A 27985-nucleotide genomic window follows, 5' to 3' on the forward strand; every position below is an offset into this window, starting at 1 on the left:
CCAGCTCTGTGTTACTGGCAGTTGTCTGTGTTGCAATTCTTTTGCTTTTTAAATGTTTGAGAAACGCATTCCCCTACATCCTTTATTGATCACCAGAGAGGAGAAAAAAACCAAAATCAAACCAAAAGTCAATGTCAGCTTTAAGTCTTATAGTAATTCTTCCTTCATCACCGAGATATTTCTTTAGGCTATAAACTTAAAATTAATTATAAGTCCTTATATATGCATTAAAACAAAACACATTTTTCATTAAAAAGTTTTGCTACAGGCTTTTGTTCAACTGACAAAATACACTAGGGAGTGTAAAAAATATTTATTCAACCTAATTCAACATAACTATAATTTTCAATACTTAAAAACAAGATTTACAGAGTAATGACCTTCTACTGCTCATGTGAAATCATCTTACAGTCCATACAGTATTTTTATAATTGTATTTTTACAATAGCTTTAACTTCCAGAGACAATGAGCTTTCCCATGGAACAAGTTTCAAACCCACTAATTTGCATCATTCAATTCTTCAAACTTTTAAAAAACAGTAATAAATTGTTTGGAAATATATACAGTGAAGACCACTGAAAAGCTGTTTTCTTGAAACGAGGAATTCTGTAAGAAATACATAGAATATTGTTTCAAGACTATCTTACAGAAAGCAGCAACTTTCAGAGGCCGCTACTCAATTTAGAGTTTTATATAAAAGTGAGCCCACTAAGACAAATATAATCAGCAGACTTACAAGATTATAGTAATTCTTCCATTACTGCAAGAAACTCAACTGTATTTGATATTGATTGAATGTATAATTCTCAATACCTGTATAGTTTTTGAATACTAATTGGCCTTTATATACACTTTTGTACAATTCTAAAATATTACATCTTGGTAATTAAGATAAACATACTATAGAAAAGGTACCTTATTTTGAATTTCTCTTAACATACATTATTGCAGTCAAATATGAAGTCAATTCTGCATTTACTCCATTTCTGGTGAAAAGAAATATTTATTTATGAATAAATTCACTAGAAGATTTTTTTAAACCCTTCTCCATGCATTTGACATACTAATATGAACAAGGAAAAGAAAAACTTGGAGAAAAACAAACAAACTGTTGTTAGGAAAGAACATGAAGTACTAAATCTAGATTAGGTCTGGTATGAATATTAAATGGCTGTATTATGTTTGTCAAAATTTAACTTCACAAAACAATTTCTGTTGAAATTAAGTTTATAAACACATCAAATAACTGAAGTGCTAATGTCTCTCTCAGCTGACTACCTTAGACATATTGGAACAGTAAAGCTTACTGTATAAATAAACTTCATTACACATTTAAGATTTATCCTTTAGTCCTTTACAAAATGGAGCCAAGTTACCTTAAGAGCATCTACCCTGCCAGCATGATGCTCAGATCAGGTACTCTACGTGTAGTGTCACACCCTTCCAGCCAGCCCTTCCTCTAGGGCAGGAGAGCCCAGTCCTGAACAGAGCTGAGTCACACACTCAGGTCTGCAAATTTAGAAGGATGCTCTGCTCTGTCAGTTAAAATGTAGCTTTAGTGTTCAATGTTTTTTCCTCACATTTCTACTGCTCTTGGTACTTGTATGGATATTTACACAATCAAAAGGACATGGAAACTAAACAAGTGTTCTAATATTTAACTACAAACTAAGCAACTGCAATTTACTTCCCCCATTATTATTATTTTACTGTGGAGGAAAAAAATGCTATCCAGCACCAGTTACAAACCAGTAAAGCCATGAGAAAATGACACCAGGCACTGCAGAAGATACAACAGGACACTGAAAATTATCAGTAATAAAACAGTCACCTGAAAGGCATGCTAATTTTAACACCTAGTACTTAGGTGGTTCAAGCTGACATACAAGTCCTGTAGAGGGAGATCTATCTTCTGCTTTCTCTGTCATTTGAGTATTTCACACTCCCGGTTTGATACCAGCAAAACCCAAGGAAATCTTTACTGACTGATGTCCTACAATTACTTCTCCTTGGCAATGACTCACACTTCCTTTCTAAAACAATTTCCCTTCATTGTGTGAAATGCTGAACTGGATGACAGCGTGGGTATGACAACACCTATGGAAAAGGCATTTGGATATAGCCTACATTAACAACATTTAAAATGTTCTGTAGTTAATGCTTTTTTTTTTTCCATTCAGTATATTGGCTCAAAGAAAATAATTCAGAAGCCTGTTGCCCTACAGAAATACTCCAAAATAATGAAAGCCAAGTCACATTCTTAGGTTCAGTGGTTGCTGAAAGGATTTACCCTGCCACAAGACAGTGCTTTATTGTATTTAAAGAAAAAAAAAAAAGAGGAGCAGCAACTTATCACAATTTTCCACTACTGTGCAATAACAAAGGAACCAATACAACATGGAAACCTGTTAGGTGAGACTGTATGACATCTGGAGGTCACAGCCTTACGCTCCTTCTTGCTCAGGATAATTTAAAATTTTGCGGTGAGCTTGGCGCAAATATTGCTGCTGCTTGAAGTAAACCTTAAAAGCTCCTTTTATAGCAACAAAAGCAATTCCACCCTGAAATAAAAAGATATTTTGAAAACCTGCACAGTTCAGTGACATACCATTGCAACTGTTCTTCTTAAAAATTTCCAGTCAAAGAAGATTTGTTTTCAAATACATGGCATTTTCTTTTGAAGATTACCTAATTAGGACAATTCCAAACGAATATCTCAAACTTTTCTGTCACAATGCACTATTACAGAGGTTAATATTACTTAAAGAGATTACACACTGACTCTATAAGAGCTTTTATTTGCTTGGAAGTCTGACAAATATTCTTAAAAAAAAACCAAAATCAAAATACATCTTATTTCAAGAACAAAGAAAATGCAGATATATATCTGCTTTCCTCCCTTCTCTGTATATATACTATACATGGCACAAGGAATAATAAAGATAACTATTCCATAACCAGACTGTGAAAAACACCACTTGCCAAAAGTGAAGTGAAATAAAACCTATTTTTGTATTTCCCTCTGGAAAGTTTTATAATATCTTTATCTCAAGCCTTCAAAATGAGACACCAAGAAGCCTTTAGTCTGCATGAATGTTTGTAATATCACTGTTTCTTCCCTATGGAAGAGAGGGGCATAAATACATAGGAATTGTAAACAGGGGCTGAAGTGACAGTCAGATGACCTGGGATACCATATGACCAAATTCCCCTTGCAAGGCTGCAACCAGAGAGATTATTCACAAAGGAAGAGATCATCTCCTCTCTTTGTCACTCCCCTTCCACTCAACTTCTATGGAGAGTTAGTCTTTCTCTCCTTATTAAAATAAGAAATGAAGAATTTCTCTCAAAATTAGTAAACAAAAGTTTATATGAAAAAGTTTATAATATAAACCTTAGTCTTCCCTTGCAGAGATTGTTCTTAGAAGATGCTGGCTAAAGTTACTGCTAAAGTTTGCCTAGTACAGTACCAGATACAAGTTTCAGCCTTGTCTTGAACTGAGATTAGTTTCAGTCATATGGAAAAGTCTTTCACCCACATGGTTACCGAGACAGGCAACCTTAAAAAACCCCTTCCCTTAATCAAATGCCACTCTTAAAATTCTAGGTCAGTTCATGTTCCTTTTTACCTTCCCTCCTTCCCCCACAACACTTCACATTCCCAAATTATAATAATTTATGAAACAAACAATACTGAATCTTACCAAGATTGTCCTTTGTAAATTTGAGTTAACACTGCTGAACATCAGCTTGCCAACTATCGTGGCAATAGTGGGGAAAACTAGAGCTCCACAGAGAATCCGTGTAGCAGAGACATGGTCTGCCAAAGGGTTCGCCTCTGCTGGAATTCGAGGAACAGGACATCCAATGCCTAAGGGGATAAAAGTGGGGAAAGAAAGATTACATAGCCACTGCCTCAAAAAGAACACAGCACAGTAGTGCCCACCCTCCACTCCATTACAAATCTATAGCCCAGTCCCTCTTCTCAGTGAATATTCTGTTTCCATTAAATGACTGTATCAATTTTTACTTTCAAGTAAGACATATGATTTTTAGCAGCTTGTTTTGTTACTAAGGCCTTAACTGAAACCATGCTCCTGCTCCTCTTGGCCCACCTTTCTCCCTAGGTACTATACAAACACAATCTAAACAGAATGAACACGAAAGAGAAGGATGGTGTTAATCACCTCTGCTTAAGAATGGCAAACACTACTTGCCTATCCCCATCTCCTAAAGGCAGAAATTCAATCTTGGTATTTTCTTTCAAATTTATCACATTACCTGGAAATATGCTGTTCAAAATTTGTAGCTTATTAGAGTATTTGCGCCACAGTCTGAGCACATAGTCCTCCCAGCGGATCATCTTGCCCAATATTAGCATGACTGGGATAGTGGGAAGGCCAATCAGAAGAAATAAAGGATCAGCTCTCTCCATCACATCAAGACCTTCTTTGTGACCCACAACCTGGAAAATACACATATGGTTGGCAAACATAACAGAGGCCACAACTGAACAAAATATAACTTAAAGAGTCGAGTTTGTTTGGAGCTGCCCACACCTTTTAAGAAAAAAGGAATATGGTTTTACCTAATTTACTCTGTTTTCTCTTTGCATCCTTGGTTGCTTATGAAGTGTAATGCAGGTGAGCTACCAGCTCTAGCTTGCAAATCATTAATCTTGCAGAGAGCTGTAACACAATTCCTTCCCATCCCAAGAGAAGTTTCACGTGTTTCTGTGTATGTAAAACCCCTAAATGTCTGAAGCATTAATACAGCAGGCTTTCCAAAATGCATCAAAGCATTTACAGTTTTACAAAAATTAATTCTACACTCAGAAATTGATTAGATACTACTGTTCAAAGGATAAATTGATAGCAAGTATCTCACGATGTTTTAATCAAAATTTTATGTTATTTAGCAATCCCTTGTGCAATAGAGATCCCAGTATTAAACTATTGCTTCTCTAGACAGTGCAGGAAGATGTATATTATTTTCAACTGTAGTGGAAATAGCATATCTTCATGTGTAGTTTATTTTCAAATGTGGTTAATGCTATGATTTTAAAGGACAATCCTTACTGCTGTGTCTAAACCTTTCCATTGGCACATAAAAATATTAATCAGCCTTTGCAGTTTATAAAATGTACAGATTAAAACTATAAAAAACCAGTGCCTTATGTTTCCTAAAAAGTACATAGTTTTAATTTTGAATAAATCTAATGGGGCTGAGGACATAAAAAACATGCAAGTGGTAGATATCCTCTAGAGTCGTCTCAATTTAAGAATTACTAAATGGTAACAAAGTCCTTGAAGTCCTTCTGGGAAGAACAGGCTCTTTCATGACTCTCTCCATAAGAATCCAGGAAGACTAGAAACATTAAAATAACTATTATGTTTGTCAGGCAGCAAATTTCCTGATGCACTTTCACTGACTTTTTGTTTTTCCACAAATACAACAAGCTATCAAGTCTTCACTTGCACAAAACTTAGAATGAGGTGATGAGAACACGCAACAATAACAAAATTTAAAAAAAAGAAAACAACAAAACTTGTACTTCTGGAGTAGGTAGGGCACAGGGAAGAAAACAGGGTAATGCACCCCAGTACCTTCAAACTGTATTTTTTTAGACACGCTTTGAAAACCATTCCATTTTATGCTTCTAGAACAGGAAGTTATGTTATCTACCACAGCCTCTAAAAATAGGCATAACCAATACTGTTGCTGCCAAAAGATTATCCCTGAAAAAAATATTCAGCATCTGTCTTCCAGCTTCTTCCATATCTTCCACCCAAACCATGAAGTCTGACACTATCCTTTTTCTCCTTAGACTCCTTGTCCATCTACTTGCCTCAGTATCTTGTCTCTTCTGCTTTAGATTACTATATTTCTCTGCTTTCAGTAACCCTTTATGATTTGTTACTGACTTAGCTACTACTAGAGTCACAGTGTCAATTCTGTATTTAATTTTCTTAACCTTTAAAAATAGCTTTTGTGCTTCTCCCCAGCCATTCAGCTGAAGGAGTCTGAAATGCATCAGGAGACAAGTTGTATTAAACCCAGCAAAGCTGGGGTGGCAAAAGGGGTGAGACAGTTTCCCTCTATTACCACCTTAATAAATTGTCTTGCCAAGGGCGTCACCCATACAATCAAAACATTAAATCAGGTAAACAGCTAATTCTTCATATCTGGATTTGACCAGCTGCCTAAACTAATGTTTAGACAGATCCTCATTTCCAAAGCAAAACAACTACAGAAAGAAGCATTTATCTTTCCACTTTATTATGTAATTCTAGGGCAGCTAAAAAAGGTCATATATTTTCCTACAGAAAAGGTCTCAATGAGCAAGGAGAAGAGGACCAGTGCATTTCAAAAGTCTGGTTGTAGTATTACAGATGGTTGTAATGTTCCTGTAGGAGCCACAAGAGCAAAATATCCAATGAGAAAATTCCTAAGTGTACCATTCTGTAATACAGAGACTCATCCACTGGAATGGAGGTGGTATTCAAAGTCATTAAACATCTCTTATGCACCTGCTTGACCCTGGCCACACTGGTACCAGGGGGACTGCAACAACTCATTTGGGCTTCACTTCATTTCTGCTACAAGATCACATACAAACTGAACCAAAACAGCACATGATCTTGAGATGGAGCCATCTGCAGAACTGCAGGGCAGTACCACACAGTTCAGGAACAACTAGTGTCAGATGACTTATGTGGAGAAGGACCAGGCTGTACATTTAAAATGAGAACTGTGTGGAGGAATACTTGCTGGCATACAACTGAATCTGCATCAGAAATATTTTTGTGCTTTCAGGCAAGACAGGTTAAGGACTTGATATAGGAATCAACAACTACAACAGTAACAAAGATCCTTCTAGTTGTACAATCTATGAAAACTCTTGTCTTGTGGCTGAACTAGGACAGCTGTGAACAAGCCTTTCTGTAGTTAATAGTCTACTACCTATCAACATTATTTTTATATTTAAATAGCAAGTTCACAAGAACAGAAGTAGGAAAAGTATTTTTTCCCCTTTCAACTAATCATACAGTCTGAAGTAATTAAAAGAGCATATTATTAATTTGCAGTGTTTTGCATTTCTTGTTTATGAATGAATTGCATCATTCAGAGGACGCATTTTCCTTTATATAATTTAAAAAAAAATCACATTACACAAAAAAAAAAATTTCACCATGTTTCAACCCTTTGAATGTTACTGGCAAAGTTTTTCTCCAGCTAAGAGAAAAAGATTAATCTCATGTCCTTTTTGAAGAATTACCCATTAGTAGTATCTAGGCAGTAATGGTACTTTTTCTATGAGAACAGACTTGGGTTCACCAGCCTGCCATACAACAGGCAGCCAGCTAGAGCAGTAGTGAATTTTGTTAGTTGCAGACTGAACCACGTTTGAACAGGCAGACTCGGCTTTATACCAAGCCAAGTCTGTGTGACCAGTTAAAAGGTTTCTATGCGCCCATCTGGAATTCACTTGTTAACTACAATGAAAGCAGCTGAAATATGTTTTAAGCCAAGGAAAAAAAGGAATCCTAATAGACTTTTTCTTTAGAAGACTTGCTTTCAAAGCTGGTAAGGAGAGGGAACACGTGTGTACCTGCATCACCGTCACAGCTCCGTACGTGACAGCTGTCCAGTATATAGAGCCCACCATTATTCCAGCTGCAGCAAAGGGACATGCCTTTGAGATCAGTCGATCTGCAAGATCCAAAACGTAAACAACTGGACCTATGATAAAGGAAAAGTAAGGTTTCAAGATAGATATAAATACACATAAAAGCATCCTGAAGAAAGGTCTCGATGTCTATCACTGATAAGAAAGAAAAAACTGGGCAAAATACAAGTCTGACATACCACACGTGCTGTTTAAATGAGGACATATAATTAAAAAGCTATTAAGCCTAACTTGTAACTAAATACTATTTAATGTACTGCAACATCTTTCCAAGAGATTGATACACTGGTTAGAGCACTAATTTACCCACTAAAGTTGACAAGCTTCCTTTGTGTTGAATCAGAATAGTTCTGTTGTGGAAAGCACTTTAGGCTTAGTGGCTTTTTTATTTGTTAGACACTTAGGTTTCAAAAGGAAAAAATACCAATAAGTAGTAATGTACTTCATGTACTTATCTTTGACAGCTTCGCCTGAAAATTCTGTCATTAAACTATCCTGCTATACATAAGTAGCAGCACAGTCAGGAGGAAAGACTCCTTCCACTGCTAGAGACTGCATTCAGTATTTTTAGAGGACCACCTCTCAACCTGAATAGGAGTATTTTTTCCTCCAGTGTTTATTTAGTGCCTTTGACAACAATGCATGAATAGTTTCATTGTTCTGTCTATGGAAAACTGCACTTTCCAGACTTAGAGAGAGCAAGACGTTACCCTGACCACCTCTGGTGAGGTGAACAAGGGCAATGCTTGCATGTTTTCTTTGAGGGTCTGCAACAGCACCAGTCAAGGAAAAGCCAGAACACTGAGATGTATGTATGGAAGTGAAAAACGTCATTACCATGATCAGATTCCACATTACTTTTGTATTTGTCAACAAATTCTACATACAGACTGTCCTCCCCCAGCTCAAATGCAGAACAGTTCCTGTTAGCTTCCTCCTACTTTTTCCTACCAAATTCAGTTATGCTCAAAAGTTATGCTCAAAACCAGCCTACAGGCATTCTTCAAGTAACTAATCCTCTGTGTCTCTCATCAAGGTTTACCCACTCTAGCCTGTTATTCTTTCACTAATCTCTTTTTTTTTGGAGGGTGGGGAAAAAATTATCTCTTGAGCAGTGGCATGAAATGACTTTCTGAAGTCTGGATAGACTAGATGTACAGAACTTCTGCTAGATGAACTGCCAGGCTAGTTAGCATGTTCTGGATTGTACACTGGTCCTGAGTTCATTGCCATTTTCCTCCTGACCTTCAACAAATCAAAACTTGTTCTGACCTTGCACAGAATTAAGATTAGGTGCCATAGGTTTTTTTGGTTTTTTTACCTTTCCAAAGGTAAAAGTTATTGTATTTGGCATTCTCCAAAAATCCCTTGCAGTTCAATTCTCACCTCAAATATTCATAGTACATCACAATTTTATTTTCTTAGTTTTTAGGGTGGTGATAATTTAACACCCCGTTCCCCAAAGTTTGTGTCTGAACTATCATATTTACACTAAATGAATTAAAAGCTGTGCATTTAAACATTCAAACAAGATTTGAAATTCACATCAGATATTTGCAGAAAATGTGTTTCCATGAGCCACAGTGACAAAATTGTGACTCCTGTTTCATGACTTCGTTGATTCCTCTTTTTAAAAGCACAGCTCTAGTGTGAATGATTTCAAAACAACCAGTTCTACTCAGTTCAAGTCAGTCAGTGAAAAAAAGCAACAGGAACATCTAATTGAATTCATCTGTTGTCATGTTTTATCAGCATTGGTATTCTCGTAAAGCACTCTCAAATACATCTCTTTTGTGATGGGTTTTTTCCTCTCTACTGTTTGTAGAGAGACCTTGTAGAAAGACTAACTTTTTTTCCCTGTACATGTGTATGTGTGTGAATATCATACTGAAGAGCTGCAATTTAAACACATCTATCTTATATGCAGTTTTAACACAAGTCATTGTAAATATTGCAGTTATGCACAGACTAGTGGGCAGTCCTAACAACTTGGACAGAATATTGCTTAATGTACTCTCTACTTGAGCTCTGCTGGAGCCTTGAGTTCTTAATTTACTACTCACGTACTTCAAATTGTTTCCCTTTGTGTGTGTTTTCCAGTACAGTGTGCATTCTTTAGTAAAAAGCTCTCATTTTAAGGGCAGGAAGCATGTTCCTATGTGGCTTGTAAGACACTGAACACCTCACCAGTATCCTGCTTCAAATACACCAACTGATGTCAATTAGTCCACAAACAGTGTAACTATAGAGTTAAATTTGTTCTCGAGTTGAGCATCATATTGTTGATTAAGTACCAAAATTAAAAGGCTTGCGAAGAAGGAACATTGTTTAAAATACAAAGAACTGGAACAAGCAGTTCAGCTCTTAACAGTTGTGTTTAACTTTCCAGGACAGACTTAAGAAAGCACTGGGATGTCTATCAGTGTGCTTGAAGTAGCAACAAGGTCGTAACTGCAAGTACTAAATGCACAAAAATTGACACATCTTGACTGTTTCCCACAGTCACTGAAAAAGTTGTTTAGTTGCATAATTTTGAAAACTTTTATCTGTTTGAAGACAAGAGACTCAAAAAGCAGTGAAGCTTCCCTTATAACACTTAAGTTATAATACTGATACTAATCATTAAGAGAAGTTAGTTACAGAATTGGCTATAGAACACTAGGAAAAAAATTACTGAAACAATCTTTTAACTAGTCCCTTAGGAAGGCAGTAGTGAGAAAGGAGGACAAATCTGTTTCTTTTAAGATGGTATTAAGGAAAAAGCGGGAAAATAAATATCACTGATATACAAATTAAAGAAGGAAATAAAAATGAAAATATTTTTCATTTTGCAAAATTTGTCATGCTTTAACAGAATTTTTTCTGCCAAAGTCTGTTTTCTGTTCATTAAACTGAAATAATTATCTAAGAGATACTTCAGTTACTTTTAAAGTGGCAATAACATTTTTCTATTTAGTAAAAGTTCTCAGAAGAGAGGAAAACAGCTAGCAAGAACATAATTACTACCAATCACCAAAACTGATAGGCACTATCAAATTTGAAATGGAATTATAATGTAAAGATATGCCATGGTAGGGGTTGTTGAGAATTGGTAAATATATAAAAAGATACCCACTGTTACTTATAAAGATATTAATGGATGTCTCCTCAAACTGATATTACTTACAAACTATAAACATAAATTAAAAGCTGTGTTAAGGAGTGCCCTTTCACAGAAACTTGTTTTTAGAAAGAAGTTTCCAGCAGCACATTAGAGAAGTCTTAATGTAGATAAGTTTTTGAGCTGTAATGCCTCAGGGAAACTTTACTTGTTATTTCTTCCCTGCTCAAGTAATTTTAGATTCTTGTACTCTATGACCAGTACTGACTTCAAAGTTACCTGCTGCAGGAGAAAGAAACAAGACTGCTTGAAAACATCCTACTGTCCAACTCTGCCTGCTGGGACCTTGCCTGACTTACAGTTGAATTGTGAGAGAACAGCTTTGGGTTATTAGAAAGACCTACAAAAAGGCAAGACTGTCTCACTTGTTTAAGGCTCTTCAAGCTCATGATTGATGTTGCATGGACCCAGACTCATCTCCCTGCTCTACTACTGATGTCTTCTGTACTCTCAGACAAGTCTGAATTTTATGCTCATATCTCTTAAAATGGAAAAAGATGGTATTGTGAAGGAAAATATATCAGATACATTAAAAGGTTCTTGCACACCTGCATGCAAGAGCTGAAAAATCTCATGCAAGAATTTTAGGTCACCTTCAGAAAGCAGAAATGTTAGAATTTAGTAATTTTAGCTTTCAAATACAGTATGCCACAAATTGCAAGAAGAGATTAAAATGCCTGTTGTTGTTTATGTGCATGTATCCTGTCCAAACTACAGTTGCTTCCCCTTTTTCCCAAAGTCAAAATAAAATGCAAATGCAGCTCACATTACAATTTCATCATTCAAGATACAAATAAGAATTTTAAACAGTTTTGTGGTACATTCTCTGTCCAGATATTACACTAGTTTTCTTCCCAAAGCCAATGCTAAATTTTATCACTTGATGCCTTCTTTATGATGGAGATTTCCCTTATCTTTATAGCACAGCTGAATTGTGGTCAATACACAAATAACTTGGTAGTAAGCTTCATGCTGGCTTATGTTTTCTTGAATATCAACAATACACTAGTCCGTATTTTCTTTCCCAATACTCAGTGTTCTATCATGGAAATAAACGTTATCACTCATAAAATTCCCTTGACACCCTAACTTTGTCAGCCCTTGTACCAATAGGAAAGAGGTTCTGTCCCAAAGAACTAACTTATTTTCAGCTGTTTCATTACAAAAAAAAGGTCCTTTAAAAGATATTTAAATCCTCTAAATGCCTGCACTCACTTGCTACATCAGCATTTCTTTAACAAGCAGTTTTACTTTTAAACAAAATTTAAGTTTCCATGGCAACATTTCATTTTCTTGCTTTACTTAATTTATCCCACAGAACACATGGGCAAATAAGGGCTGGACTAACAGCAACCACTGCTAATTTAATAACATGCAATACACCATGCAGTGTCCTACCTGGCTACTCAAGTAAGTAGACTCTGGAAGACCACACCCAACCTTTTTCTTTCACCTTGACAAAGAGAGCTAAAGCAGTGCCCAGTAACCACAGATATTCTGCCTCTATTTCAGGGCAGTGTTGACTCAGAAATACCTCCCAAACAAAGTGAAAGTATGTTTTTTGGGTAATACCACACGCTGCTTAGTAAGGTTCTTTCCTCTTAATTTCCTTTGATAAGTTTCTCTGCAAGCTGAGTCAAAAAAGGGGATGTGTTTATGTGCTGTGTGGCAACTGCTGAAAGAATTCACCCTCTGCTCAACTTGAAAAATAATCCCATTAGCCATGAAATAATTACAGGTCAATCACAAGATTTATCAATTTACCTAAGTGGAACACATCCAAAATTTTTAGAAGGTATTTAACTAAGCCACCAAATAAGATGTGAGCAGAATATAAAGTTATTTCTTTCTGTCTGGAAAAAGGAATAGACAAGTTTTCAACAGAACTGATGCTCTGAGCACAAGAAAGGAGAAAAAAAAAAGCAAGCAAGAACAAATAAAGAAACAAGAATTTCAGTGCTACATATCTTACCTAGCTTTGGAAATACTATTAAATATTCTGCATTGCACTGAGGACAAGCAACTCTAGCAGTACTGTTTCCTCTTTGCTTCTCATCCACCCAGCGCTGCAGACACGTCTGGTGAACCCATTTTGTGGAGCCCCTGCACCTGCAGGGTCTCACCCACTCCGCTGTCCGATCGTCCTCGTCGGTAGCAAAACAAACCCAGCAGCTCCTGAAATTATAGGGAGGAAAAAAAAAAAAAAAGATATTTTTTGCTACTTTTACATACTCAAACATTCACATGTGAAAGCAGGTAGCTTTAGAAAATGTGCAAGTAGAGGAGAGGATGCTTGTTACCTCATTCTAAATCACCAAAAATGTGAGTATTTTGCACCACAGTTTTCCTATAAAAAACAACATAATAAACGTAATATTTCGGATAGCTAAATAACTGCTTTTAATACAACCTGAATTATTAATTTAACTTTTAGCTAATTTATGATTAAAAAGCATTGAGACTGTAGTCCAACCTTTGAATAATTCAACATACGAAAAATCCATATATTTTTTAGCGTATTCCCATCTCCTTCTACAGCAGACATTTTGGTGAGTTTTTTTATTTTTAAAAATATAACATCAATACCATAGTCTGTGACTTGGAAAACTAACTCCAATCCACCTAAATTATAAAACAAAACAAACGACGCAATGTGTCACAAAACAAACTGTAAGTAATTATATTAAATTCATTTCCTCTCTTTGAAAACAAAAAGTACTTTGTCGAAACAAATCGATTTTGTATAATATAGATCAGGTGGCAAAGTAATTCAAGAATACTATTGTACCACTAAAGAAGGAAATTTCTGCACTGAAGAATTATGTGGATGTGTAAAATTCAAACATAATAATTCTCTAAGGAGAAAACACAAGACTGACAGGCTCTATGACCTGACCTGAAGTGAGCACATAACCTAGTACCTCCCAGATATCTGATCTGATGATTAGGCCTGACCCTTGGACACCTTACAACTTGCAAGAGAAAGTAAAATATCGATCTAAACTAGGAAAATATCAGACATGTTGACCCAATAGTTTTCATTGTGAAATAATTTACTAATTCCCATACTGAAGAAATTGAAGTTTACATAATAAACCAGAATCTATCAAAATAAGGATCTTACTACAAAGATAAGTGTATATATATAAATATAGATATCTGTTTCGATATTTTAAAAAAATATTTTACACAAGCCACTGCAATCATAGTTAAACCTTTAAAAAACAGCACAGCAACATCATCCCTATAATTTAACTATCAAGACACAATCTAATCAGACATTGTGCACTATGTGAAGTTTTCCACCACTATTTTGATGGAGTTTTGTTCTCTTAAAAACTTGAGTAACAATATTAAGATGAAGAGCTAAGAGGCTTCTTATGTGTAACTAGTAACAGACAGTAACTGAGACAGGAAGAAGCTGAGGAATGCTCTGGCATTAGTAAACAAAACATCTTTACTATTTGAGAATTGTGACAGTGGTTTCTATGCCAGGATGTTATAGTGGTTCATAATGCTTTTCCTCTCGCCCACCCAGCATTCCTTGTCAGTAAAATAACCTTCTTGCTAGCCTTTTAAACTCCTCCATCTCATTTTATCTTGTTTCAGCTCCTTAATCGCTAATCCACCTTTATTCCTCCTCCCCCTCATACTTTTTTGTTTCAGTCTGCCCATTCTGTATCCCATCTCTAACCTATGTTAGCACCTGGGAGGAGAAATTACAATTTAGAAGTCCCCTCCAACTCTAATAATTTTGCCAGATTGTCATAATCTCTCTTGTTGAAACCAGTCCTAAACAGTTGTCAGAAATTCACATATTTATACTCAAGCATACAGGTAGTGGAGGCTTTTCTGCTGCACCCATTCAAAAAAAAGAAACAATGCTTGTAACTAATTAAGCTCACCAAAAAACATTTAGAAGGGAATTATACGCACAGCAAGGGCCACTACAGCCATTTTCAAAGCAACAAAACCCGAGTAATTCCTTTGACAGGTCAGTTTTAAACAGGTTGTGGGTTTTGTTTTTGTTTCCAACTCTACGAGGAAAAAGAGGGGGGACTCTACTGTGGGAAATTTAATGTTGTCGGGCTCCAACTTGAAGAAATGAAAAATATTGTCTAACACCTTCCTCGCTATTTTGGGTAGCATTTTATTTATAAACTGAAAATGTTTCTATACAAAGAATAACCATGTTTTGTTTGTAAAAATAACTGTGCCTGTAAAATATTTGCAAGACATTCTTTTAAAGCACTCAATCTTTTTTTGATCTATAGTGGTGGAAGTATGTTGAAACTACATTGTGTGTATGAGCAGAAGGCAGCCTGTTGCAACTTAGTACTGACATACTTGTAAAAGGGAATACAATTTGGGATTCAGATTCCAGGGAAGACTGCAGAAAAAGCAATGTAAAATTGAACAATATGTAAAATGAACCTGTCATGTCCACATGTCCAGTTGTAAGCACAGAACACATTACAGCAGGTACAGATGTAAAGTCAAACTGTGGTGCTCTAAAACTAGAACTGCCTCAGTTTGCATCCGAGACCCTTCAGCCAAAGAACTGACACCTTGAATCAGAGCTGTAGTTTCTTCCATTTGTCTTAATGGGAAGGTAAAATCAAAGACTGACTTGGCTTCTTCCTGTCCTTTCCTTCCCCACATTGGTTTAAATCAAAAGTGTCATGTTATGGACTCCTGTAGCACTACCCCTCTTTTCACCTTCGTGCTCCCAATATGCACCTACTGCAGTCCCAAATGAAAGGACACATCAACCTTCCTAAGCAGGAGGAGGAAAGACAGCCAAGCCACAAGTTAGGAGGAATCTAGATGAAATGTTTATTCATTTTTATTTACATCAAGAACCCTCAAATTTACTTTAAGAACAAATAAGACAATACAACACTACTGATAATTGTTCCTATTCAGCAGAGGTTTTTCTGCATTAAAGGTAAATCTCCACTCATTCATTCCACGTCCTATTTAGGTCTACAACTGCTTTAATTTTGTAACTCAGATTTTTATTTATAAACTAAAGGCTTCACAACAGAGCTAGTTAGGTCTGAGGATGCCAGCACAAAATGCAAGTCTAGAGTTTATTCCAATAATGACAGATTTAAGCATGAACATAATCTTGCTACACTGCAATTTTAACTAGTGAACTTGTCCATGAATATTCTGTGGATTAAATTCTGTTCTCAAGTTTTCTGTCAAGGTTATTAAGTCAAGAAAAACATACATCTTTTCTTTAATTGCTTCATCCAATTTCTTGCAGCCAATTATATCTGAAAATCTGAAAGACCTATGAAAAGAATAACAAAATCCTTTACAGACTTGAACTTTTAGCAAGTCATGAATAATGAACAGTAAATTCCCTGTACTCTGTCATTAGCTTTATCTCTTGCCATTGACAGCAGCTGTAGCAGAAAGGGCTAAATAAAACCATTTCAAAACAAGTGTCTTGGCTCTTGCCAGATTTTCCATTTTCTTGTACTGAATAAAATATGACCTTGATTCTTACCACTGAATCAGGTTGCTACTCAGATAACCTGAAATAGAAAGGGCTGAAAAGGTGGAACAAAGCATTGTTTCTGATAGAAACTCAAGCCTTTTTCCTTGATGACTTTCTACAGAGCCAAATCAATAACACTAATATATTTTTGCACGCTTCCTTGGCTCAAAAAAAAAAAGCCCCCCCCAACAAAGCAAAAAAAACAACAAAAAACCTCCCACAAATACAAACAAACAAAAACCAAACCAAACCACCAGAACAAACCCCAAACATAAGCAAAACCCAGGCCAATATCACCCTTTCAGCTTTGAATATAAGGTTACAAATGCCTTTTAAATTCCACTGCCCAGCAGCTAAAGCTCTCCGGTCTCAAAAATTCTATTCTGACTCCAAGAATAATGCATTTATTGCATCTGGTTTTTTCTCTAGCAAAGATACACCCTTTTTGGGACACTGCATATGTTAAGAGCAAAGCAGATGGAGAGAAACTTGTACTGAAGACTAGGCATCCTATACTCCAAATGTTATATGACTAATCTAAAAAGCCAAAGCCTACCTACAAACAGGCTTTTCCAAACCACAAGTTTCTTACCAGGTAAGGAGGCCACTGTCTCTGGTACCTGATTGGAGCTACAGCTCCCACACATCAGTCCTCCAGTTGCAACAGTCATACCTAGAGGCAGACTGCTTTCCTTTTTATTAAGCTATACTCCTCCTAAAGGTTACTTTTTTCCAAAACCAGTCTTAGATGGGATGGAAGACAGGATCTCATTCACATAACTTAAATCAAACCTGCCTCAATTTGTGAGAGCTGAATTCATCATAAAACAGCTTTGTTTTCAAGCAGGCATGACTGTGTAAAGCAATACAAAAAAGTAATTTAAAAGCAGTATACTGATTCCATATACACACTAGTAAAAGATTTGCAGAAATTTCTAAAGCCCCACAAGCCCAGCAGATATCCTTGTGTCCACAACATTTAATGGAAGATGATTTGTGAGACTGGCACAGCACAGCTGCCTTATAGGCTGGTTTCAAATATTCACTACTGCAAGTGAGAATGCAAAATGTTTTGTAACTTTTCCCCCAATGTTCAATGGCACACAAGTATGAATGGTAAGCAAACTCAGAAAACTCCTCAGAAAAGAAAATTCTTGCAAGACTTTTAGCAGGACATAACCCTTACCACGGGAAATGCAAATTTGAACATGCAGGACATACTCTAGAACTAAAAAGCATTTTCCCTCTCATTATAGGTCCTTCATAAAACCAGAAATTTTCTGCATTTCTCCCACATCCTGAAGCACATTGCTTTCCCTTAAAGTGGCAGGAATTTGCTGATACCTTGCTGTCAGAGTAAAGCATCCTTGTTCTGCTAAGCAATTAGTGTCTGAGTAACTTATTGCAATTGAATTTCACATCCAAAAGGAAGAAAGTGAAAATGCTGAAACGTAACTGACAGTTACAATAGCACAGAGAGCCCACACAGTGAGGGGTGAAAACTTATCTTGGAAGAAATGACTGAAGGCATTCCAATAACTGGCACTCCAATAAAAAGGCACTCTGCTAAGGGATGACCACAAATCTGCTGTTTGGAAGAGGCAATTTTTCATTATCTTCTATAACAACTTTTTATGCACAGTCTATACCAACAGATAAAATATCTTGATGACAAATACTGATAAGATTACACTAAACCTGCCAACTACACTCTAAGTACAGTAAGATCATGTTTAAGTGGAAAGACTAGGATGTCAGACAAATGGAGTGACCTAGTAGCATCACACTGCTTTGGAGCTGACTGGAATTTTAGTTTGGGGACAGCAAACTGTTGTCTGAGAAAAGCAGGAGAAACACCACACTGCAAATGCTACTGCTGAGCATTTCCTTCCCCTGCACGTGAAGGAACCAGCAGCAATAAGATTCTTGTGCTAAAGGACCACTGCCTGGTCACACAGAATGCAAGCCTAGCCTTCAAATCCCTTATAAAGGCTACAAAGAGGGGAATACCATTAACCCAAGAAATGTTAGCTTATGTCATGCTTCACAGAGGAGATGAAGTGCCAGAAGAGAAGGACTCGCAGGATTACAGATGGAACACCGCTCCTTCCCCAGTATTTTCTTGGCCATTACACACAGTGGAAAATACTTTTATCTTCAAGTCAAGATGTGCCTATCAACCTCAAAAAACCCTTACACTAACCTAAGGGGAAAAAAACACAACACAGAGTGAGGAAAAGAGATACCAGTGCAGAAATAGTAGTCTTGGATGCTCCATCAGGACTTCTGTGGATCCTTTTAAGGCAGCACAGCATAGCAGCCATATGCCAGCCTGTATCATTCAACTAGAAAAGATGCTGTCACCTTGAAACAAAGTCTAAAATCCTCAAAGGAAGTCCTGAAAGTCATCTGACCTAATACCCAATTCTGCTCTGTCTAGTCATCAAAGATAGAGCGTAATGCTGTGTAAAGGAGGCATTGATAAGCATCTAGACATAACAGTAACTAGACTTTATTACAGAAGTAGTGCTTTCATTCAAAGCAGCAGGGAAAGCTTAAACAGAGAATATCAAGCTAATGTTGGTGTGAACACATGGCCATACAAGTGGTATCCATATACAGGCTCTGATTTCCTCTAACCTCAAGGTGGCATTGTTTAAGCTAATTTTAAAAAGCTTTTAATAAAAGCCCATGGATAACTAAAATCCAACAAGCAAACACATTAAAACATAGAATAATTAATTAGGAAGTGCATCAGAAAGACCTAGTGATTATCAGAAGTTCAACCTGAACTTCTTTATATATTCTCAATTTTAGCTCAAATCAAGGGGAAATACTTGAGTTAATCACACTATAAAGGCAGAGATGAGTAAAGGACAGTTAACATAATCCTGCTTGCAGCTTTTCAGCTTGTGGATAAAATTAAACCTTGGACTGCCAGCCACCACCTATTATGTTAAAATTGGGCCTTACAAGGCTTTTGTGTTCTTTGCTTCTACACAACTTAGCTAAATCTGGGGGAGTGCATTTCTTATTCTATCTCATTAGGTTTTAGTCTCTAATTTGCCAGAGCCAATCTATCTAGACTGTCAGTAAAAAAATTAGCTTTCATTCTGGACAAATTAAACTTTTGAAACCAGTTATTCAGACATATCCCTTCTGCAAAGACTTCAAAATTCATTTATCTTAAAGGCTTTAATATTACCATACTCTTTTTCAAAAGGAAAAGCTGAGAAGTCACCAAGGCTCAGTGGCCTTGCTATCAGCCTTTAACTATACAATGAACTTTGCTGTTACAAACATTTGTTTTATTTTTTAAGGGAGGGAGGGAAAACAGGGCCCTTCTAGAAGTGTGCAAAGGACAAATCAGGTAAAACTATTACTGATACATTAAGCACCTTATTGCAAAGAACCCCATACACCCACACAAAACAATTTACTTCTAGACCTGAAACGTGCCTTGAACAACATGAACAGAAAAGCTGAACAAGTAGTCAAGTATTTACATACATAGCAAACACTGAAGAATTCTTATAGCATTAAGTTAATACCTTAGAAATTTAATGGATTTTTTATAATGCAGATAGCTTACTATACAGGGAAACATTTTCTCATGCATTGTTTGACAAATCTGTCAATAATCACAAACATAGGAAGTAACAGAGATAGGAAGCAACTAGCAAATTATATTTTAGAGGCTATTTAAAGTTACTTCCTTGAATGTGACTTTGAATGTCTTATTTATTAGCTGCCTCTAATATTCACAGCATTGTATAGCAGTATGTCTGAAAGTGCCACCTGATGAGGAAAATGAAAACCAAAAGAAGTTCCCTGAAGTCTTATCTTCTCTAACTGCAAAGCAGCAAAATGCCAAGGTATAACTGAAGCAGTAAGAGGCTTAATTACCTGAAATTCATATACTACTATTTACACTAGCTGAAAAAAGAAAAGCTGCTAGCATGTTCAGGAAGACCAGTCTCAAAATGAAAACAAAAATACGTAGTTTCTATTAAACATTACTTTGCACTGGGGGAAAGAGGAAGAGAGTTGCATAAGAAAATACCAATATTAGTATTGGTTGTGTGTGCACAGAGTAGATGACAGATCTACAAATATCAGGACTGACCTACATACAGAATAGACCAACTATGACCTGTCTAAAGCCGTAACCATCTTGACATTAAGCAGTTGCTGTGATAAGCAAAAGATAAGAAATGCAAAGTTATGTTCTGTTCTACTCACAGTCTGTTTCATGTGAGCTCCATCTCCTGAAGCCTTTTTCCAGTGTCACACAGGTAATGCAGAAGTACAAATTAATCTCTAGGCACAGTAACTTTAGTTACAGAGTAAACACATTAACACAGACCTTATCCTTCAAAAACCAAACATGGCTACTCACTTTACATTCCATTTTTAGGGAAGGTTAACTGTGAAATAAAAGTCTGATTTTTTTTTTCCATGTATTCCTAGAGTTTTATGGTTAAAGTGACCACACAGGTTAAGCAATTTTTCTGTTATGTTCTTTCAAAAAAAAGAGAAGAAAAAAATAAGTATAACCCTAAAGCTGCAAAAAGTGGCTGGAAGACTCCAAAGCAAGCAAATTGCTTTGAACTCAAGAGTTTATATAACAGACACTATTACTCAAATTATTCTCAGTTTGTATTCTCTATTTTTTACCAGATAATTTACAGTATAAGAGAACAAATCAAAATGCTCTACTGAAGTCAGTCATCTTGTATCATCCTAATAATAAAATCTGAACAATTTCTGACCTAAATATTACCAAAAAACTTAACATGCCAAGAAAATATATTCTTGGGACATTAATACCTCAAGAACAACAAAAAACAACAATCAAATGTGGCAGACATGGAAAATTTGTCTTTACTCTGAATAAATGTGAACAAAGCTCCAAGATATCTAATGATAACATTGAGTAACTCCCCTCAACACTGTAGAATTGACTGCATGAGTCACCAGTAGAACAGTCACAAGCACTCAGCACATGGCCTTTTGTAATTATATCCTTCACAGAAGGCTAACTTATGTTGGCACATTTTAGTCCAATAAAAAATATCGACTTTTAAACTAAAATATTCAGATGCCAGGAGGAGGCACATAGAAGAAGCAAATGAGGAAAGATAGGAAGGTAAGTAAAGACAACCTTAAAGGTTTAAATAAAGGATCTTGTCTTTTTTCTAGAAAGATTGTGAAGGAATAACTACTATATAACTGTTCCCAAGTTCAACTGCATCAGCTCCCATCCTCAACTGCCAAAACTTTCTCTGTTCAAATTAAGTTGTTCTCATTTCATCTCCACAGACAGACAGTCTTCTGAAAAACCTCCCTGGTCGGTATTAGAAGGTTATTAGGTCTCCCCAAGCCATCCCTTCTTCAGGCTAAGTAAGCAGGCACAGTTCCCTCTAGGTTTTCCTAGTAAGTCATGTGCTCCAGCCCCTTGACTATCTTATGTAATCTCAACAATTTCATTTAGAAACATTAGCCAGAAGCAGTTTGCTTTAACCACTTCAGATTGGATCTTATTCTTCTGCACTGAAGATGAATTTGCAAAGTGTGGTAAACTACAAATGCCAGTAAAAACATGAGCAAGTCATGCACTCTTTCGATAAAGGTAGGCATTACATCCTATAACAAGATAGTACTTGACCTATTCTGTGTGGAGAGGAAGAAAGAGATGCATCAAAAAGCTGTTATTTTCACCCTAGGAACTTTCCACCCACTCTACAGTTCAGTAAGGTCTTAAGCAGGTTCAGATGTCAGAAACACCAAACAAACAAGTCCTAAACAGTTGGCATATTCATTACCACTTTAAGTATTACTTAAAAAGATGTTCCAAAATTGAAACCTGAACCTTTTGGTATTTCTCTGTAAATTATTATACATATATTTATTTGCATCATACATTTGCATTAACTGTCAAAAGTTTTAACTTCAGTGAGCACTTCAAGACACCATGCCAAAGGAAACCATCCCAGTTAAGCACTATGACAGAGGTGTGAGCACTTTTATGTGGAAGAGATCAATGAGCAAGGTTTTGTACAGCTTTTTTAGATGAAGCTGATACAACAACTGAAAATATTATTTGAATGCCTTGATAATACAAGGAATACCGAGACTTTTAGAACAAAAAATTATAACTAGTCTCTCAGGAGTTTCCCCACACTTAAATAGGAAGAACAATTACTTACTGTCTGCAGGTAGAAGTTAATTGTGAAGCAGCAATTAAAACATGTACGTTTGCTCCTAAGCATATCAAACCAGACATCAAAGATGGAAATATAACACCTATAAGATGACAGTCAAAAGGTTAAGATGGTTTATAAATAACATGCTGACACCTTTAAATTTCAGATAGGCAAAAGGCACTCTACAGGTCTGCATTAAGTCTTCACTAACCATCTTTACTGGTAAGACACAGAAAGAACTCAATCTACATAGAACCTTCAGCATACAGAGAAGTGAAATAGTAAGGAATGTACCTGGGATGAGGCACTAATGCAAAAGCCAAGCTACTACAAAGTTATCATTGTTTCAAACTTTCATTCTTCAAACCCACTCTCCAAGGTGATTTTGCTTTTTCCATCCTGTATCAGTATCAGCTTGCAATCAGTTGAGGTAAAGACAGGGAAAAACACCTTGTTTCCTTTCCGGTAGAGATTAACCAGCACAGTCCACTCTTTATTCTTATATCCCCTTCCTTCTAAGCATGCACAACCTACTCTGGAGGAACAACAGAAAGCCGGGTACTTCTAGATGTTGATAGGCTTTGACCAGAAGTCAGGGAAAATCCTCTCTCAAAAAAAGAGTTTAATTGTGTTGTGCAGAAAGAAAACAATTCCTTCAGGTAGGACAATGAAGAGAGAGACATGCTTAATCAGTGTAAGTAAAACAAACAAACTGCAGAGATGGTATTTTTATGAAAAGTGAAAATACTACATAAATCCTGCTTTGTGTTTTTTATTCTTTATTACTCTGCCCATCTTATCTGGTTGAACTCCTCTCCTACAAAGAGTTACTCATGTGTCAACTTCAGCCAGGGAGACAACTCACAGTGCACAACACCCAGTACAAGTTTAAGAAGTTCAGAATAAAGGTCTTTAATCAAGGACCACACTGCACTAATTACATCTTCTAGGCTGTAGCATTAAGGTCTTAAGCCAAACCTGTGTATTAAGTTACTAAAGTATCAACCGTTAATGGTGACAGTAAAACTAAGTCAGTGCTTACCCTTTCAAAGAGGGAAGGAAAAGATTCATACCAACACAAACACCACCTCAAATGCTACCTGCAGTGACAGTAACAATTGAAAATGATGTACAAAACTACTGCATATGCTTTTTTCTCGTGAAAAAAATTAGCATTGAATCAGATGACAATTGAGAAAACTGAAATAGAAACCCCATGAATTTACTATTTTGCCACTTTTGAACTATAATTGCTAGCATTTTTCTGATAAATCAGTGCTCTGCCAAAGAGAAAATTTAATCGCAACAGTATTCCTCTTTTGCTAATATAAGTAATTCCTTAAGCAAACTACAATTCTGCATTTTATTGTTTAATTGCTTTTAAAGTCTACCTGCAATTTCAACTCTATTGTCTCCTTTCAAAAAGGAATGGCAAGGGTAGATAACAAAAGTTGTACCATATTGCTCGTTTTTATCAAGGAGGGTGCATACTGACCACAACTGAGCCAACTACTATCCCCTCACAAAACAAAGCATGCTAATTCAAAAATTAAACCATGCTAAAATTACCACTACACTGATTCTTCAGCAGGTACAAGCCTTCAACAGATTATTTATCACATTTTATCAACATATTTGAATACTGAAATAACAGAAGGCAATGGTGCCCATGTTCTGACCAGCTGGCAAATATATGGGAAGAGAGAAGCAGTTGTCTTTATTAATGTATGTAGTATAGGAAGTACCACAAATCATTACCACAGAACATGCTTTAAAAACCAAAATGCCAGCATTCTGAAGCCTTAGCATAAGCAATTGCAAGAGCAATCCACACACAATTCAACTGAAGTCAAGAGAATAAAGCTTAAATATATGAGTACATTTTAGCATTACAGCTCACATTAACAGCATATAAAAAACACACTGCCACATGAATTTCAAGTTTTAATGAAAATGACTACAATTCTGTAATCTATACATTAAATCAACATGAATAAAGGGATTAAAAATAATAAAATAATAATAAAATCTTAGCATTTAAACACACCACTAACCCCTGCCTTTAAGTGTAGACATTAGACCAGGAACATGGCCCTTTACCATAGATTGAAAAGAGTTCTTGCAGAAAAGGAACATGTTTTAAGACTATTATCTGGAACTGTTATTTAAACCTGAACAAGAAGAAAAAAATTACAAGAGGGATGGAAATTCCAATTTTGAGGCTAGAAAAGATCATGATAATCATATGGATTAACTTCCTAAATGCTGCAATGACACAACTCCACAATGTAGTGTTACTTCACAGTCAGGCTTCTTGTATTTACGTTGTAGCCAATCCTTCAGCCAGGCATAAAATCCTTAGCTAGAAATTTTGAGGAACAAATTCCTTAAATCTTAACACCTTCTTTGTTATAAATGCATGGTTTGCTTCCAAACTGAAATTATGCAAGGAAAATAAAGGATGGAGCACAAAATACATCAAAGACGGATGAATCCCAGGCAATGATGCTGAGATGCTATCAAGACAGTCCTTACACTGGAGAAATCCAAAATGCTGTATTAAGGAAAAAAAACAGTAATCACATAGGTGTAGAATATAAGAGTCTAGAGAAGAAGCCAACTGTTCTCTCTCAGAAATACAGAACTAAGAACTTGTTCTGAGAGCTCTGACCCTTGTATACAAAGTGCATACATTCCGATCTATAGCAACACCTTACTCCTGATACAACAGCACATCACCACTCTCAGTGGTGATCCAGGCAGTGGAAACAGAGAAAAAAAAAATCTTCTTTTTCTCCTCCTTAACTATTAGAACTCAAATGAAAGTCATCTTACTGGAAAGCTATTTTCTGCATCCTTCACTAAGAGATCTGAATTTCATTTAAAAGTATGCACTTTGTGTTAAGGTATAATGCATTAACAGTTACTCTTAAGCTTTTGTACATGTATTTTTGCCTCTTAATCACAAAAACAACTGTCTTCATGAGCAAAAAAGATAACAGGATAGAAGAGGCATTTCCATGCCTCAGAATCCCTACAGATAATTTATCCAAGGGTTATGTCCCACAAGGCAAAATACCGAGGGTTTATCACTACAAACAACATGAAAGCAGTTATGTACAACCTTCAGAAATATCTGATGAATAAAAATTGGTTTCTTTGAATGTAACCCCATAAACCCAATATAAAACAAAAAACTATTTACACTGACTGCATTTTGAGGTCTTGGTTACTCCAAAATCCTTTTATTGGTATTGTGCTACACCCTGAATTAAATTCAAATCCTTAATACTTGGCTCCTTCTTATCATTACCACTTCTCAATTCTCACACTCCTGTTTCTAAAGTTTTCTACACTAAGCCCAATGAATTCTTATATAAAAGCTTCAGCTTCTCTTCATACCTCCTTTTACTCTACCTAGGTACTTCAAATTTTTTCCTGCTGCCCTTGTTATTAAGAAAGTCAGGGACACTTTCCAATTGTTTTAGATATCAAGCTACTTCAAGTATACTGGAAAAAAATCTTTAAAAAGGGCCAGAGATACAACTTACAATTTCACAAACTTGAAAGGATACAAGAATATTAAGTGTACATCAAACCTCACATCTCTATTACAGGCAACGGATGAACAGTAAACTGGTTTGGCCACTAGTTAACTAACTTCCTTTTTTTAAATTAACTGTTTAACCTAACAGTTGGTCACAACACAGATGATACACACCACCTTTCAGCCACTTCCCAACAGGGTGAACCAGGACTTCATGGTATGATATAACAGCAGTAAAGCATCCGCTCAGAATATCACAGGTTCCTAGAACTCAAAACCACTAAATATTATATATTACTGAACTACAAACTTCAGGATGAAGATGAAATTTTCTTTTTGTTTAAGAGAAGTCGACTCTTCTCCTACAAGATAATTCTATCATTCTCCTCTCAATTCTTTGTCTTCCTTAACTCTTCCCTTTTATTCCTGACATCCACAGGAAGTGTATCAAACTGAATGCTTTCCTGACAGTACTTCTAAAAATCTACCTCCCTGTTACTTCTTGGAAATCCACTTGCTGTTCCTGGCTGCCAGCCTCCTTGACAGGCATAGTTCTAAATTATAACCTAAATCATCCCATCATTATCTTTCACTTTCAGTTTTTCTAAAACACAAAAAACTTTCCCTCCCTCCCCAGCTCACTTTTATCCTCTTTCTACATCAACCTGGAACTTCTCATCTTCACCTTCCAGGCTGCAGTTCTACCCTTGCCCAACATGGTTTATGTCTCCATCACCTGCCTGACGACAGCCTGTATTTCACTAAATACTCTTTCCTCAGAGATAACCTGGAAAGGAAAAAACCACCAGGGTTCTTTTTGCTTCCTTATGATGAAAACTTGACAGGTTCATCAGCAGAAGCCTGATTCCTTTTGGGTCTCCACCTTCTGAGATACCAGGCTATAACAACTCCTGCAATAACAGGCCATCATCATGGCTTTATCGTTTGCAGAACAGGTCACAAGGGCTTCCTGGATGACTCAAAATTACACATAAAGAATCTGAAGCAATTAGTGGAACAGGGTGAAAGTGCTACCTATTCAAATAAAAGCATAAAGAGAAAGCAAGTGTAATAGATTTTAAGAGTTACTAACCATATAACTATAAACATATAAGCATATAACTACGTCAAAATACTTCTAAGGTTGTTCTTTTTAACAGCACTCCAAAAATTAATTGTTAAGCTTTCTTCAGATCATAAAACCAGCAACGAAACACACAAGACCAGCTAAACTTCGGTCGTCTTGTGGTGCCTCATCTTACGTGCACGCCAATGCCTTCCATACCCACAGGCCCTTCCAGACGCCGGGACACGGACAGCCCTGTGCAGCCCTCCACCTCCGCCAGAACCCACCGCAGCCCGGACACACCTCCTGCCCACAGGCTCTGGAAGGATCCCCCCACACCACCCCGCCTTGCGCTGATTTACGTCTGCACTTGCACAATTTCTCCCGGGCCACCAAACATTTTAGAAGACAAAAAAGCGAAACCGGACCCGCCGCACCGGCTCGGGCCCTGCCCCGTCCCCCGGAGCGGCCCCAGACCCGCCGCAGGGGCGCGGGGCGCCCACAGGGGCGTTCCCTCCCGCCGGGCCCTGCCCGTACCTGTCCATGGTCTGCGGCAGCGCCAGGCCCGTCTGCTCGGCCATGGCCCCGGGCGGCGGAGCGGGCCCAGCCGAGGGCCCGGAGCCTCACAAAGGCGTCACGCGTGCGGTGGCGGCGAAGGGGGAGCGACGGAAGGCAGCAAATCCGCCCTTCCGCGGGGCGGCTCCTCCTCCGGCGGGCGGGACGCGGCGCGGGGCCGGTGGCTGGGGCAGGACGGGGCGCCCGGGGAGAGCGGCGAGCGCTGAGCGCAGCCGCCCGTCACCGGTGCC

General features: G+C 37.0%; 1 protein-coding gene across 2 annotated transcripts; it reads right to left on the reverse strand.

Moving 5' to 3' along the window:
* Positions 1–298: 298 nt before the first annotated feature.
* MARCHF5 (membrane associated ring-CH-type finger 5) lies at positions 299–27922 on the reverse strand. 2 transcript variants are annotated; one of them, XM_064662962.1, is made up of 6 exons: positions 27717–27922; positions 12824–13026; positions 7614–7714; positions 4283–4466; positions 3706–3872; positions 299–2562 (listed from the first exon to the last, which is right to left on the reverse strand). In XM_064662962.1, exons 1-6 carry the CDS (start codon positions 27758–27760, stop codon positions 2446–2448), a joined length of 816 nt encoding a protein of 271 aa, XP_064519032.1. In that variant the 5' UTR covers positions 27761–27922; the 3' UTR covers positions 299–2445. The 2 variants fall into 2 exon arrangements, with proteins under 2 accessions (XP_064519032.1, XP_064519031.1); XM_064662961.1 differs by having other exon boundaries at positions 7614–7744; positions 27717–27854.
* Between the last annotated feature and the right edge of the window lie 63 nt (positions 27923–27985).

Source organism: Pseudopipra pipra, chromosome 8 (assembly GCF_036250125.1).
Source record: "Pseudopipra pipra isolate bDixPip1 chromosome 8, bDixPip1.hap1, whole genome shotgun sequence".
Taxonomy (NCBI): Eukaryota; Metazoa; Chordata; class Aves; order Passeriformes; family Pipridae; genus Pseudopipra; species Pseudopipra pipra.

Excerpts from the sequence above, each read along its gene's own strand:
- MARCHF5 (XM_064662961.1), bottom strand. The coding sequence starts at position 27,760 with ATGGCCGAGCAGACGGGCCTGGCGCTGCCGCAGACCATGGACAG. Across the intron at positions 3,873-4,282 it reads TTTGAACAGCATATTTCCAG|GCATTGGATGTCCTGTTCCT; the intron begins GTAATGTGATAA and ends TTATCCCCTTAG. Across the intron at positions 2,563-3,705 it reads ATTTACAAAGGACAATCTTG|GGTGGAATTGCTTTTGTTGC; the intron begins GTAAGATTCAGT and ends TTTTTATTTCAG.